Source organism: Amblyomma maculatum, chromosome 1 (assembly GCF_055883805.1).
Source record: "Amblyomma maculatum isolate TAMU_Amacu chromosome 1, ASM5588380v1, whole genome shotgun sequence".
In the NCBI taxonomy this organism is placed as follows: Eukaryota; Metazoa; Arthropoda; class Arachnida; order Ixodida; family Ixodidae; genus Amblyomma; species Amblyomma maculatum.
In genome coordinates, this window is record NC_139344.1 from 349,715,814 (window position 1) to 349,730,867 (window position 15,054).

At 50.3% G+C, this 15,054-nt stretch overlaps 1 protein-coding gene across 2 annotated transcripts in view; it reads right to left on the reverse strand.

The window, feature by feature from the left end:
- The window catches only part of LOC146207730 (uncharacterized), a 139,608-nt gene that overhangs the window by 50,907 nt on the left and 73,647 nt on the right, over positions 1 to 15,054 (reverse strand). The window contains exon 2 of one of the 2 annotated variants that reach the window (XM_084590101.1): positions 12,628 to 12,732. In XM_084590101.1, coding sequence (XP_084446227.1) covers positions 12,628 to 12,732 — 105 coding nt within the window. Of the gene's footprint in view, positions 1 to 12,618; positions 12,733 to 15,054 lie in introns of both variants that reach the window. The other variant, XM_084590092.1, reaches the window with a different exon arrangement.

Below are 15,054 nucleotides of genomic sequence, written 5' to 3' on the forward strand. Positions count from 1 at the left end.
CCCATGGAAGGAGGGAGCAAACGCTTGCGCAGTGACTCGCGAAGAAGACGGCCAACTTGCACTGAGAGGAGGGGAGGGGGGGGGAGGGGGGCAAGTAACCGCACTCGCTACTGCTACGCACGCAGGTAAGGGCCATATGTATCGCCCTCCTGTATCCCAGTAGAGAGAGGAGGAGACGGAAGAAATGGTGGCCGTGGTTCGAGCGCTTTCTGAACATATATGCGGGCACTTGCCGCGGGCGCCGGGGACGACGAAAAGTGAAAAATAGCGCGCATTCCTCGCACGAAGAAGCCTCGTAGGCAAGGGAGTGGCGCTTGGATATGAACACACACACAGAAACCGGCGCAGTGTGAAGCTATAGCTACAGAGACTGTGCGACGGAGGTCCTCCGGCTCTAGCGTCCAAAAGCAAATCAAAACAGTGGAAAAAGTGCGGACGAGTACAGAAGGAAGCAAATAAGTAAGCAGCAACCGAGAGGACATGAACGGGCTTCGCAAAAAACTGAAAGAAGCGCCAAACATATAGCCAGCCGAGGGGAAGGGAGGAGAGAGGTAGCGGGCGGAGAAGGTGTGCGAGGTGAAGAAGAAGGTGGCCGGAGCAATTCCGCAGCTGCCGTGATGCGATGCGGCACGTCTGTAATGACCACCACCGCCACTAGTACCGAGGGCCACCGCTGGAGGGCGCGGTGCAGCATCCATCGCCGGGCGTCCCCTCTCGGCTCATTCCTTCTCCACTACTCTATGGTTAAGGCTGAAGCGCCGCGGCCACATGCTCCGTACTGGACGGTGCACGCCCCTTTAATTGCGGCTTGTTTTGCGGCTCGCGCGATTTGGGCGACTTTCGCCCGCTCTTTCCCTTACTCACTGCTCTTTCCTTCCTGATGTTTTATTTCTTCCCTTTTTCGTCCTCCCAAGTGCGAATTTGAGAGAAAGAGGAGGGGGTTAACACGGAGAGAAGAGACCGCCACCTATATATCTGCGACCTGGGATGCTTTAGGAAGAAACACAACGAATAAAAAAAAAAAAAAGGGGGGGGGGGGGGGTTGCAGCGAACGAAACGCAAGGTGAAAGAGAGGCTTTGACCAGAAAAAGCATGAGTGAGAGTAGAAAGAGATGGGGAAGAGAGCAGGCGAAAATACAACACCCCGAAGCCAAAGAAAAAGGAGTGCGACCCATCGACACACCCTTTTTAAGTTGTTTGGCGTTTTTCCTTTACTCGGCCACCTCGTCATTACTTGCGGCTTCGAGTCAGCATTACTCCCAAACCTGAGCCTCCCATTTCCCTCGTTTCCTGCCATTTTGTGCCGGCCGGAGCGCGCGGCGGTGTTTATGAGAGGCGTTACGCGGCGGTCCACGTCCGTGCTCTATACACCCTTGCATTCTCTCCCCTTTTAGTATATCCTCCTCTCCTTTCTCTTCGCCTCCGCTTTCGCAGGGCTCCGGAAATTAGCAGCGAAAGTAGTAGCAGCAAGTGTAGCAGCAGCAACGGCTCATCTGACGAGTTCTTCCTACACAGCGTACCTTGTTTTCTTTGTGCTTGTTTTGCCGATGTGTTCTCAACAGGCGCTACTCCTGGACCTCCGCGCATGAGCCGAGCTGGCATCCCCGCTGACACCGCGTCGCACACACGCGCTGGAGGCCACTACCTCCATCCTGCGGTGCGCTCCGTGTTGGGGTGAATAAACATGACCTGCGGGAGCGTCTCTCCAGTGTTCCTTTCAGCGGACTGCTAATCGACTTGGGGGACGTCTTCATACAGAAATCTGCGGCCGCGGCAGCATGTTCTCGCGACGGCGACTCCGTTGGAGAAGGCCTCCCGCAGGTTTTTCCGGTCTGGCCTCGGAGTTAATTCACTAATTCGCGTCTTGGCTTCTCCGCTTCTGCGGCGAATTAACGGATACCGCGGGGCGACCATGCGTTCGTTAGCGTATACGTGCGGTTTTCATTCGCTATCGACAAGGCGGTTAATGTATGTCGTGCCGCCTAATTGTCGATATTTCAGTTTCTGTTATGGCAGGCCATCTTCGTTTTCCATACCACGACAATTACACGCAAGCTCCGCGGTCGTTTGCGTGAGGGCGCCACCGTGCTCGACGCATGCTGTAGTGTCGTCGCTCTATACCTAACAGCCTCGTGCTGGCTGGCTCTTTCGGATGTCGACGACTCAGCTATAGGCTCCTCCATCGCGGTAGCCTACCATAGAAAACTAACTTCTGAACTGCAGTAGTGATCGTCTGGAACGGTGCTCGTCACAGTGTTGATTCCGGCTTGGAGAGCTGTGTTTGTTTAAATTTTCTTCATGTTCCCCGACATCTGAACATGAGGACAACCTTTCGTTTCTACTGTGTTGCAGCATGAGCTAAATGTTTATCATGTATCTTTTTGGCATTCATCCGGTACACATTGAACGGGATTTGATTTTCACTGATCCATTCGTCTCGTCAACATCTCGTCATACTTGTATTACTTATATGAAATAAGACTACATAGCAAGATTGTTGGTCCAAGCTTTAACGTAAAAGCCACATAGACCGGCACATGTGCTTTGAGTGGTTTTGTTTATGGGAATGTCCCAAAGCAACTCAGATTATGAGAAACGCCGTAGTAGAATGCTCCGAAAATTTCGACCACCTGGGGATCTTTAACGTGCACTGACATCGCACAGCACACAGACGCCTCTCTGTTTCGTCTCCATCGAAACGCAGCCGCCGGCGGTCGGGTTCGAACTCGGGTGTCTCCGGACAGTAGTCGGGCATCTTAACCAACGACTGCTGTGCCGGAGTACCCGGGTCCGAACCCGACCGCCGGCACGTAACAGATAAGCAATAATATCTGCCGTTGTCACTGCTGTCGTAATCTGTCCTGTCACAGCAGTGTAAGGCTTCGGCAAACAAAGAGACAAAAAAAAAAAAAGAACAAATGCAGCGCGCTTTAAGCGGCTCTAGTCAAGCTAACCATGCAGTTAACGAATGTTCGGTCTTATATGTTGAAAAAATCGACGGCAAAAGGCACCACCAGATTATAAACCAGAATGTCCAGATAAATGCTCTTGCCGAAAAAAAAAATAAAAGCTTCGCGAACGCAGTAGATGTGACAAATCGATATGTGCAAAAGCAATCGCGTCATTATATCGTCCAACGGCTCCAATGTAGCTGGCCGGTTCAATTATGTGATGCGGAAATCAGAGGTGTTCGTGGTGTACAGGCCCGATGAGGTCATCACTAAAATTCAATAACAACACCAACACCGCGCCGTGCGCAGCAGCGACGTGATGATTGTTACGCATGGAGCACCAAACATTTCCGCCTCGCAGTCGGACCTTTTCTACATACAAGGCCTTCGCAGCGCCCCGAAGGCAAGAAATGCTACCTCTTCAGGAGGTGCTGGCCAGCTCGTATGCAATCTGCGACTGGCCGGACACACCGCAGTTCCGCAATTGCCTCATTCGCAAAAGAGTTTCGGCCGATGCCAACTCGATCGCAATGACACAGTCGGGAACGTTTTTCTCTAAATGCCGGTCGCTAATATCGGATGGTGTCGCAGCCAGCGAGGAGGAGGAACAGGAGAAAAATAGGGGTGGGACCGCAACCGGCTGCGGGGGACCGGAGAGGGGGCATGTGCTGTCCATGGGAGAGGACCAAGCACACAGCAACACCAAGTCGCCCAATCTCCTTGCAGAAGAATTACGATTAAAAAACACACCTCGAAAAACAAAACAAAAAACCCAAGTCGGTGTACACACAGACGTGCACAGAGGTGGGACTACCTATTCCACTCGCAGCTGGGTAGTTTAGAGGTAGCCCCACGTTATGCTTCTCGAACATGCGCACATGCGCGAATGCGACGCAAAAGTCTTTTTGTTCGTTTCCTGTTTCTGTCTTCCTTTTTTTTTTCTTCTTCTTCGGGCAGCCTTGGAGGCCGGAGATCTGGGCGGCGCGTAGCTACCACAGGGCAAGACGAGGAGCAGGGGCAGCAGAGCGCGTTGCGAGCACCGCGTAATTGGCCATGTCGAAATCCATATGCGTCCCCAAGCCATGTAGCGAGGCAGCGCGCACAATTTATGGCTGTTGCTGCTGCCGGTGTTTCTCCGTCTGCGGAGCGGGGACATCTAGCGGCGTGTTGTGCAGACACAGAAGGAGGGGGAAGTGGGGGGGGGGGGGGGGGGGAGAGGCAAGGACCGCCCTGCCCGCCAAGGTATAGTGGCCAAGATGAAGGGGGGGGGGGGGGGGGGGAGCAGGCCGTGCCCAACCCAGGGCCGTGGCCGTGCCGGCCACCACTTAACACCAACGAGGAGATGCCGCCGATTATCAGCCTCTTCCAACGAGCAGCACCCGCAATACGCACTCTCGATACAACCTGCGCGGCCGGATGAGAGATATGTATTTCCTCTTTGATAGTATAAGCCAGCTTCGGCCGAGATGTATGTGTGCATTTATGTTTGGTATCGTCAGCTGGCCTTAGCGCTGAATTTTTTTCTTTCTTTCTTTTTGGAACGCGCTTTCGAACGTACACTTAGGCAGATGCGGCCTCCTCTCTACGAGCCCTCCTTTCCCCGCCCATTACTGTGTCAAGTGCGATCGGTTTCGAACTCACCTTGTGGAGACGGTCGCTCATACGCGCCCATCGCCAGCCTGCATTATAAATACATATACGCGGACGCCCGTACCACACAGCCACCAGAAGCCGCCACCGCCGCTGCAAGTTTTTTACGACTTCTTGTCTCCTTTCCCTTTTTTTATTTCTCTACGCCATCCAAACCGGTGTACGTGTGTGTGTCGTCCTCGTAGTTTTATTCGGCAGGACTGGCTTCGTGCTCTAAGCGCTCACGCTTGCCCCGGAGCCAAAGAGGGCGCTGGTCGCGTAGTTTACGCCGTTCGCTTATTCGGTGTAGCTTGCGAGACTAGGAGCGGCAGAAGCGAAAGGGCGAGGTCGCGAAGGCGTGGAACCATATCCATATTCACTCATGATCCTGTCCCGATGAAGAAAAAAGAAAGAATTGCCTCCGAAGTAAAGTTCTTCCTCGGCGTCAAGCATGGGCAACGGGTAGCCGAGTAAGTTGGCGCACTGCAATTACCCCTTAAAACTGTTGAACCTTCGGCCGCCGAAGTCATGTTCAGCTTGAGGCAACGAAGAAAAAAACAAGTGTTAGAAGGAAAAGAAAAGCACTTGGTGGCCGCTGTGGCGCCATCGTTCGCGAGCGCGGTCGTTTTGAAGTGTCCGCCTTCGATTTTTTGTGGCGCACTGGCGCGTCGCTCGCTTTTCACTTTCTGGGTTGTGATTGTATGTAATGTTTGTGTAGTTTTAAACAAGTCGACGACTTTCCTCTTTTGGTGCCCTCATCCGTGCTTTTGCCGCCTGTTACCTTATTCGTTAGTTTTCCTTGCTTCAAATGAAATCTGGGAGAGGAGGGGTCTATATTCCCAGAGATTTCCACTATACGGAGTCCCTTATAACTAGCTGAGTCGCTTTGGGACGTTAATCCCTGAAAGCCTTATTTATTTCTTTTGCAAACATGGTGCAAACAAACGTGAATGAAGCATATATGGAACGAAAGTATCTAGATGAATATTGAAATCAAAGGATGAAAATTTCAAAGCTTCCTCTAAATAATTATTGATTCTTCCTTGCCAAACGTTTCTAGCCGAGATACACGCGAGCAGTGTGCTAGAGGATTCCGAAACCATCATGCATAAAAAAAAAAAAATCTGACAGAAGTGCTCGGTCAGGAACTACGACACCTGTTAGCCGATGCCACGGAAACCAGAAATTTTGGTCAAGTTCTCAAAAATTGTTATTGAGCGTTCTTTCTTTCTTTTTGCATACTATGTAACTGTACCAAACTGCCAATAATACCCGACGATTCTCTCTCGGAGGGCTGGCACTTTTGTTATTTATTTTCAGATACGCACCCCCATGATTTGCCATACATCGGAATTGCTTAGCCCATTCCCATCAGCTTGTGCATAATAATTATATATAGTTTGGTTTGGTTTGTGGGGTTTAGCGTCCCATAGCGACTCAGGCTATGAGAGACGCCGTAGTGGAGGACTCCGGAATTTTCGACCACCTGGGGTTCTTTAACGTTCACTGACATCGCACAGCACACGGACGCCATGCTTTTCGCCTCCATCGAAACGCGGCCGCCGCGGCTGAGATTCGATCCCGCATCCAATTTTTTGTTTAGCGCAGTAGTCGAGTTGCACCTTCTAAAACATCACGCCGCTTGCAAGAAGCTCGAACCGTGTGTCATCCGCACTCGCCTTTCGCAACATCCCAGGAGATGCAACGTGTATATTAAGGCGCTGCGCCGCCAATTACTTTGCATGGGACTCACTTGTGTACGTTGTTACGCAAGGTTTCAACAATCTTCCCAGACGCATTCAAAAACGAAGAGAAAAAGAAAAAAAAAAACAAGGAAAGGACTAGCATTATCACGCGTAAGTATCAAGGTCAAGCCTTTCCGACGGCTTGTGGCGACGTTTTGTCGTAAATCAATTAGCGGTTCTCACGCCCTTGTCTGCCGACCGTCCCGCGCTGCGAGTGCCGCGAAAATCGTGGCGACGCCCCGCTTCAGCCAAAGTGGCTGCACAGATTAAGGCCCCTCTGCCGCTTCCTTTCGGGATCAGGCATCAATAATCGGCGTAAACGTGCATCCGATACATGCGACGAAGACGACTACACGCCGCGTCGCATTTTTTTTTTTCCAAGCTCCGCCTCTGTAACTCTCTTTCTCTCTCTCTCTCTAACTCTCTCTCAAAACCTCCTTTCTTGCGCCGGACAACAACGTCGTACAAGGCGTTTGGGGCATATCGCGCAAGGTACGACGGGCTTTAAGCAGGAACCTGTCAAGAGGGCCACGGTGTCGGACAAGCATAGAATCTCCTTTTAGACCGGTTTTCCTGATTTTTCTTTTACTTTTCCCCGAATTAGCCCGTCGCGGTATTGACTACGGCATGCACCCAGGGCAAGCAAGCGACCGCGCTTATAGGGACTCGTCGGCCCGCTCTCTCCGTATAAACGGGAGCAAGGCGCAGCGCTCCGCGTTCGGTACGACGCAACGCGGCGTGAGAACGACGGCAGCCCAAGACCGACCACACATAACTCACCGGTCACTTCCCATTAAGGCAAAGCGGGCCGCCCCGAGCGTCGGTTCCCATAGGAGCACGACCACGTGCATACGCGACGGTATACACACCGGCCGCCATGCAGACCCGCGTCGCGACCAGGCATATAGGCATGCCTGCGAGGCACGAGCAGCAGAAAAGCCTCCCATGCCGCCTCCTCCGCCAGCGGGCTGCGCCTTTCCGCCAGCGCGGCTTTAAACAACGCGTGATTAATGCTCGAGTCCAGCCAGCGGGCCGACCGGCTGCACCGTGACGCATATATGCGCGAACCAACCTGGCTGCCTCTGTCGGCGCGCCATATCGCGGTATGGCTACTGTTTCGCCGCGGCCTCGCTGTAGATGGCCCAAAGCTGCGGCCGATATCGGGCTTGCCGAGATCAGCGCCCAACGCGCTTTTATGCTGCACGGGGCGGAAAGCGGAGCAGTGACGGTGGTCGCGGCTATTAACGTCACGAGGATACGAGCTAGCAGTATAACAAGAATGCGATTGAGATCCGTGGAACTGAGAAGGGATTCCGCTTTTACTTTTTCTGTCGGCTGTAATTAAAATTAGAAGAGTTTAACGCTGCTGAACCGAATATTGAGCGAAAGCAATAGCTGCGGGTGACCGAGCATTCTTCTTCTTCTTCTTCTTCTTCTTCTTCTTCTTCTTCTTCTTCTTCTTCTTCTTCTTCTTCTTCTTCTTCTTCTTCTTCTTCTTCTTCTTCTTCTTCTTCTTCTTCTTCTTCTTCTTCTTCTTCTTCTCCAGCCTACACATTAAGCCCCGCTTTAACCAAGCCGTATAAATCTGCCTTAGTGGCCTAGAGGGGTAACGAAATGCCAAGGTCCTAGCAGGCTGATTCTAACATAAGCGTCCCATGTGAAACGAGACCCAAGTTGGCAGCTCCTGCCAGCCCACATATAAAGCCCCTCTTTAACCAAGCCGTATCAGCGTGCCTTATAGGGCTCTAGGAGTAACGTGAATGCCAGAGTTCTGGCAGGCTGATTCTGACATAACCGTCCCATGTGAAACAATTAAGAGATCCAAGTTGGCAGTTCCTGCCAACTTTGTGGTCACCGCCGGGCCACGCTGATGGCTCAAACTGCGAGCAGTATTGTTTTCGCCATAAAAACGGGAGATGTCTGGTGAGCCTTCTTGTGCATACAATCGCTGATAGCAGCTGGCTTGGTAATTTCGGGGGCCGTTCTTGAAATGACGGCAGACGACAGGCAAAGAGTTAAGGGATACTTCCAATGGTCATACCTGCTTCCGTAGGCATACAGGAGCCTTCAGTTGGTAAGGATATTCTCAGTATGTCATGGATCCAGGGAGAACGAGGTGAAGAATATGGACGCCTGCCAGTGAACTGGGGCTCCCCGGCCCTCAACCCTATTTTGGTCAGCCCTTGTTCGGCCAGCCTTTGTTCGGTCTCACTGTTCGATTGAACCAACTAAACCACGATGCCGCGGCCTCACTGTTTCGAAGGGTCGTCACGCCCGCTCACATTTCACAGGTACTCGCCGCAGTGTCTTAGTGGTTGCAGCGCTCGGCTGAATCAGCGTGGTTTTACCACCGTTGTACGACAATGCGCCAACTGCGGCAAGTAAGAGTCCTCAGTAGTAAGGGCGATCGTCTGCAGATCCCAAGGACGCGGGTTCGATCATATAGGGTCGTGCTGAGCGCTTTCAGGACTCTCGGATCTCGAGTAAGAAACACTACCCATAAGTCACGCAGGCAAGTTCTTAGGTCTTGACCTAGATGTCAGTTGATCTTTCACATAATGTGTTATCTTATACAACTGTATGCTAATTACTATGTGTGAGATAACAGGGACACAAATTGAGGGATTCTTGTTAAGCTAGTATCACAGTCCATACAAGATTTCGAACCAGGATCTGCAAAGGGAGCTAGCTGGCAGTCCGGAGCTATTAAACCTTCACGGCGGAGCCTTAAGTGAACCCAGTATTTTTTATTTAGCTAAATACTTGAAGCAATGTTAGTGCAAGTCCGACCATAAGAGAAGAAAATGGGAGAAAAGACTCGAGCACGGAAAAAAGAGAAAAAAAAAATAGGTACTGACGATCGAGGGCTTTCTCTGGTTCTTTCACGAATGAGCGGCGAACTACAATGTAACAATTAAGGCTTAGGAGGCTGCATGCAAGCGACGGATCATACCGGCTCACATTAAAGAAAGAAAAAAAAAAAACGTCTGGGTGTTGGCCGGCGTCCCCTTGCGACCAGGATGCCCGCGAGCGTAATTCCAGAACCTCGTTCCCGATCCCCGAGAATGACAGAGTTGGCGCGCCGCTGCCGCCCGCCTTGTCTCTTAAGCACACCGTCACGACCGCGACTAACGCGCGGCAAAGAAGCGGACGCACCAGGTCTCTCCCAACACCAACGTGGGCTTCTCAAGAGAGGTACGCGAAGGCAGACCGTGATCTGGCAGGACGGAGCTGCGGGCAGCCCAAATCACCTCCTCCACCGCCCCAGAATGGGTTGCAGCGCGTGTCCCACTGCTTCTGCCGCCGCATCTACTCCTTGAACGATGAGAACCTAATGGGAGGAACACCACGAGGAAGGAGACATCGGCAATGGGCTTCTTCTATACGGCGCCCAAGAGTGTGGTGAGATGCGGGCTCACTCCAGCTCTTAATCTGTGTCGGCCGTCACGGTATGTGTCGGCTGGAGTTTCTACTGTGCGGCTGTACTTAATACCACCGTGGTACGGGGCCTGAATGCTGCGAGGGACGATTTGCGAATACCAGATCCCACGCGTCCTAAGAGCGGCAGCGTGCCTCTTCGACTGAGCCTCGGTTTTGCTCTATATGCGAGAGAACTGCGACTTCTCGGTTGTTCTAATTCACTTGTGCGTCGCGTCTCTCCGCTCCGAAGCCCATGAGGATAAGGGAGAACAGTCAGTGTGCCCTGTTGCCACGAAAAGCGGGTGTTCACTTTGAACGTGTATACGCCGCCAGCCCTTACCACCTGATCACGAAACACATACTTCATGTATTAAGGTAGGAGAGGTATAGCGAAATGATCCATTTTAACGAGCGCAGCTTTATTACTCTCGCAGTTCCAAGGCGTAAACTATAATGCAGTGCACTTTCGATCCCGATACTCAACAATTGGCGTCCCAAAGCTGCAGCTGCTGGAGACAAACAATAAAGTTATGCGTTGTGTCCACATATCGATCAGTCTTTGGCCATATATTCTTTTTTTTTTTTTTTCTGAATTGCTCTGAAAAACAAAATCGGACCGGGAACACAAAAACGTTGAAAATCCCCCTTTTTTCATTCTTTAAAAAAGCCCCCATTTTAGGCAAATCACATCGGCTGCCAAGTCGGACCACATCAAGTAACACCAACGGTGCCACTTGGTGACAAAACCGATACCGCAGTTGTAGACTCGGCGTGGTTAAATATAAGCACCGCTGCTTCGGAGCCATGACTCAAACGTAAACGTCCTTAGCTATACAAGTCGACACACAACCTTTGTAGTATTTAAGCAAGTATTCCGACTGAATGCAGGCTATTAGAGAGCGCATTCTAAATCCGAACCACGCAAGCCCGACTTGTCGTCTTTCCTGCATTTCGACATTTATAGATTACCACACATAGATGCGTATACGGTGCGAGTGTCGTCTCTGGAGGCTGCACTAAATGCCGTTGCAGCGAAGTGGGCGGCGCTGAGCTCAAAGCGGTCATACTGAGGAGGATGCGGAGGAACAAAGCGAAGGGGAAGGGGGAGGGGGGGGGGGCGAAGTTGCCGCTAATTAATCTCCCCACGCCAGAAAAGAGTCCGGCCGCCGCACGGCGACACTTGATTAAAGCCGGCCAATGCGGCGAGCCAGTCGCCTACACCTCCCTGCTGTCTCCTATATAGTAACAGAGGTCACAGAGGTGCCATCATTTTATCACCGCCCACACCATCGCCGCTTGTCTCATTTTTGTCATATATATATATATATATATATATATATATATATATATATATATATATATATATATATATATATATATATATATATATATATATATATATATATATATATATATATATATATGTATAGAACTCGAGACCACACCCCTCTGTGAGTGAGTATACTCCCAGGGGAATTGCTATCTATAAGTGCCTCATCTTTGAAGGCAACCGTCTGCGCTGTTTACTTTTTACAAAGACTGCATGATATGAGCAGTGTTGTCGCCCATTCCTTGCAGGCATGCACTGCTTCGGTATATATCTTCTCAAGAATCAGCAGTGAAGTTCTACTAATACTGGAACAAAAAAAATTAGTCTCTTAGACGTCTTTTAAGAAGAGAATGGCGAAAGCCTACTCTTCCTCTCCTATCATTTGCCTCTTATCGTTTGCTTCTTATTGATGTCCGTTGCATTGCTACATATAATTATAATTGGTTTACAGGGATGGAAAGGCGCAGTTTCCGTCACACTTTCTCCGGAAAGTGTTAATTTGGACGCTACGCCATCGCTTCTTCGTGGCGTTCCTTGGCGCGCGTTCAAGAGTGGCATTGCAGATGACAGGAACGTAGACAAGAACACATCTCGCGCAATCTCGCGGAATATGAGATCTCGCACACAAACCTGGCGCACAACTCTCGCGAACGAGATTTTGATCCATGAGCCTAGAAGGGCTTACGCCTTAAAAAGGCGTGCTCGTTTCAGCCAACTTTGCGGTCAAAGTTACGCAGGGATATCAGCACCGTAAAAGCGAGATTCGGAGCAAATTAGCCTTCCGTGGGATGCAGATATAACTGCCTCATTTTTAGGTTTGAGTCGCATGGCAGTTTAATTTCTAGTTATTTTCAACGACTTTTCGGTGTAGTATATAGCGGTGCCTGTTTCCTTACTGGATGCCAGTCGGAAAAGTTGACTCGCGCTAGAAATCTCACTTTGCGCGTGTTCCTTTAGTGGCGGGATCCCAGCAACATTCTTTCGATGATTCCACAGGCTGCAAAATTCAACTCATACTCGGAAGGAAGCCTCTGAGATGTTTTCAGTCGATTCGACTCAATGGGGTCGAATTGAAACAGTACTTTTCCACGAGCCTGGTGGGGTTATTGCAAAGCTCGGTTTTTGAGCATCGCACCTTCCCATTTCATGAAACAGAAGTTTTTAAAGCGAAACATCCTTTTTTATTTACTGAAACCATTCCTTTACATTTACTTCGCATTCAGTACCGCGCGACTGCTTGTACAACCGAGCGGGGAAAAAAAGTTGCCACGAACATTCATACTCATCTTTCAACTCTACCTTTGTTGACTGTCGCCTTGTAATACACGTTATTTTTTTAAAAGAATTATTGCTTCATTTCTTCGTTAAAATTATTCATCTGCAATCCGTTAAGTACTGTGATTCGTCAGTCCAATCCAAGCTGAAGATAAAGCGTTGTCATGTGTACAGTCATGATGGAAATAACAGCAACAGCAGTGGAATCGCATCGAAAAATTGTCACGTGGGATCGGCCCCGGTTCCTGTCTTTCGAGGAAGTACGTACGCGTCTTACTGCGTGGTTCCCGGGGTCCGTCGACGGTGACCTTGATGGCCTTGGTGTACGTGGCCACTTGAGGCGGGTTCGTGCTGAGGGTGATGGTGATTGTGAAGCTCTTGCCTGCAAACACAGGGAAAAAAAGGAAAAAAAGTTATTAGGATGGACAGAAGGATTTGATTTACGCACTGTGTAAAGATGAATTCAGAGACCCCTTTTATTTTCTCGCTAAAATTTCATGGTTATTTATTTATGCTTATCATTTTATGCTCGTGGTTGAGATGGCTTTTCTCTGACACATCTCACAATACCTCACAATATGCATTAAGTCCATTTACTGTCACTATAAGGTTTTATTCGTGTTAAACACTGAAAGCGAGATTTTTAAATCTCAATGTCACTTGTTAGCCAGAAGAAATTCTTTCTGCGTATTGGAACTTCGCTACCTTGCATTTATGGCAAGCACAAATAGATTTCTCCACATAATTTGTTAGCTAGTTTCCGCTGCCTTCATTACTGACAATGGAGACACAGCAATATAATAAAAATACCCAAACATAGCTGACGTACCAAACAGGAACTACTTTCTCAGCAAATGTGTCACGCCGCGTGTCACATACGCTCTATACCGCAAGCGACAGCATATCGAGCATTCACGGCACGCGTACTCATTCTTGCCGTTGTGCGCTGCACGATACAACTCCGTTTCCCGCGGCTTTAGGCCACGAGACCAGCGCCTATACAACAAAAAGACACGTACACACTTCTTCCGCTCTACACGATCGCGGCTCCCCGCAGAAAAGCCAGAGAAGCTGGGTGCCGGGCGGGTAAACAACTCTGACCGAACTGCGGCTGTGTTGGGGTTGCACAAACTCCGCACACTGAGCCTGCCGGAACCTCGCTCCCAATGTCCTCCGTGCTTGGGAAAACACGACTTGGAATGGTCCTTACTGGGCCGCTCAAAAGAAGAAATAAGCGCCGAACAAGATCGCTCACTCGTCTCTGTTGGGCTTGGATCGAGAGAGAACTGCGTACTGATCCTGAATGCACCGTCCGTCGCCGCGACCACCCCCCTTCCATGGCGGATTCAAACTCGCCGGGGCAGCCGGAGGGTTGTCTCTGCGCTCCCTTACCGCTACTCCTCAGCCGTTCCTTTTCTTTGCGATTTCTTCCCAGTACTCTTCCCATGTTTTTCCTTCTCTTCCCGGCCGGGAGCAAGTGTTGTTGACGCTGTTTAACACGAGCCCGGGCTAGGGAAGGGGAGAATCAAGCGGCGGGGAGCAGGGAAGAAGGCGTTCCGGGGCGATTGTGTCGTCGACGAGGAAGAAGCCGCGCCGAAGCCGGCTACGCGCGTGTTTGCGTTGGCGGCGCGGACGACAGCCTCTTTAACGTCCCGACGCGCCGTAGATCTTTCCTTATCGCCGTCCCCTCTTGGGAAGCCTTCCCGCCGCTCCCCATCTCCCTCCTCGGACGGCGGCCCGATCCAGAGTTAGCGACCCGACCCCGACACAGGCCTCGTCGTGGTGGTGGCGAGGGTATACGAGGGAATTGCGCGAGAGCAAGCAGCGTCGGGTGCCTTTTTTCATGAAGGCGAGCCGGTGGTGCGTTGGGGGGAAGCATGCTTGGCTCGCTCGTAGTCCGATGGTTAGCCGCAGTGACACTCTTGGGAAGTTCTGCACTAGTGCTTGCTGCACTGTTTAACGACTGCGGAGACAAGGAAGTGCTCCTCTTGCCCGTGGAGAGCGAAGGAAGTAATCGACGCTCTCTCTCGGGCGACCGGTTCTCTCTATCGTTCTTCCCAACGCCGAGAAATTAGAAAATTTAACATTTCACCTTCTTAAATCGCGGTTTTTCTTATCGGAGACTGGAAAGCATCTTGCCTGAGAAGTACTGAAAGTGACCGAAACGTCAAAATAAGACCACCACGATGTAGAAATCAAAACGCCGTGGGCACACTGGGTAAAAAGAAAGGCGAATGGCCCTCATCACGCAAGATCGCATGTGGTGTTTTGTTTTCTTCATTCGCGCACATAAGCAAAGGTTAAAAAAAATGCGCCTACGTTCTGCATGCAATGTGGCAATTGATTCTTTTTCAGTCTTCATGCTTTATTAAATAATCCCACGTGCCCGCGCCCTCTGTAACGCCAACAGACCTTGTGGGTAAATAAATAAATGTAGTAAATATTCAGAACTGACCAAACTACTTTTCCATATCGGCAACGAACGCCTAGGTTTCCTTAAAAGAAAAATACTACAATAATCCGAGATATGTCACAAATTAATAGAAGCGAACTGTTTTGTGCAATGTGACGTCGCTAAAGCAAGCTTCGGTGCCTATACTATGCAAATGCAATATCAAACAATTCCGTACTGAACCTCGGAATGACACACTTGTACTTACCTCCGAAATAATTTGACATTGTGTAAACAGTTCTTCCTTGAATA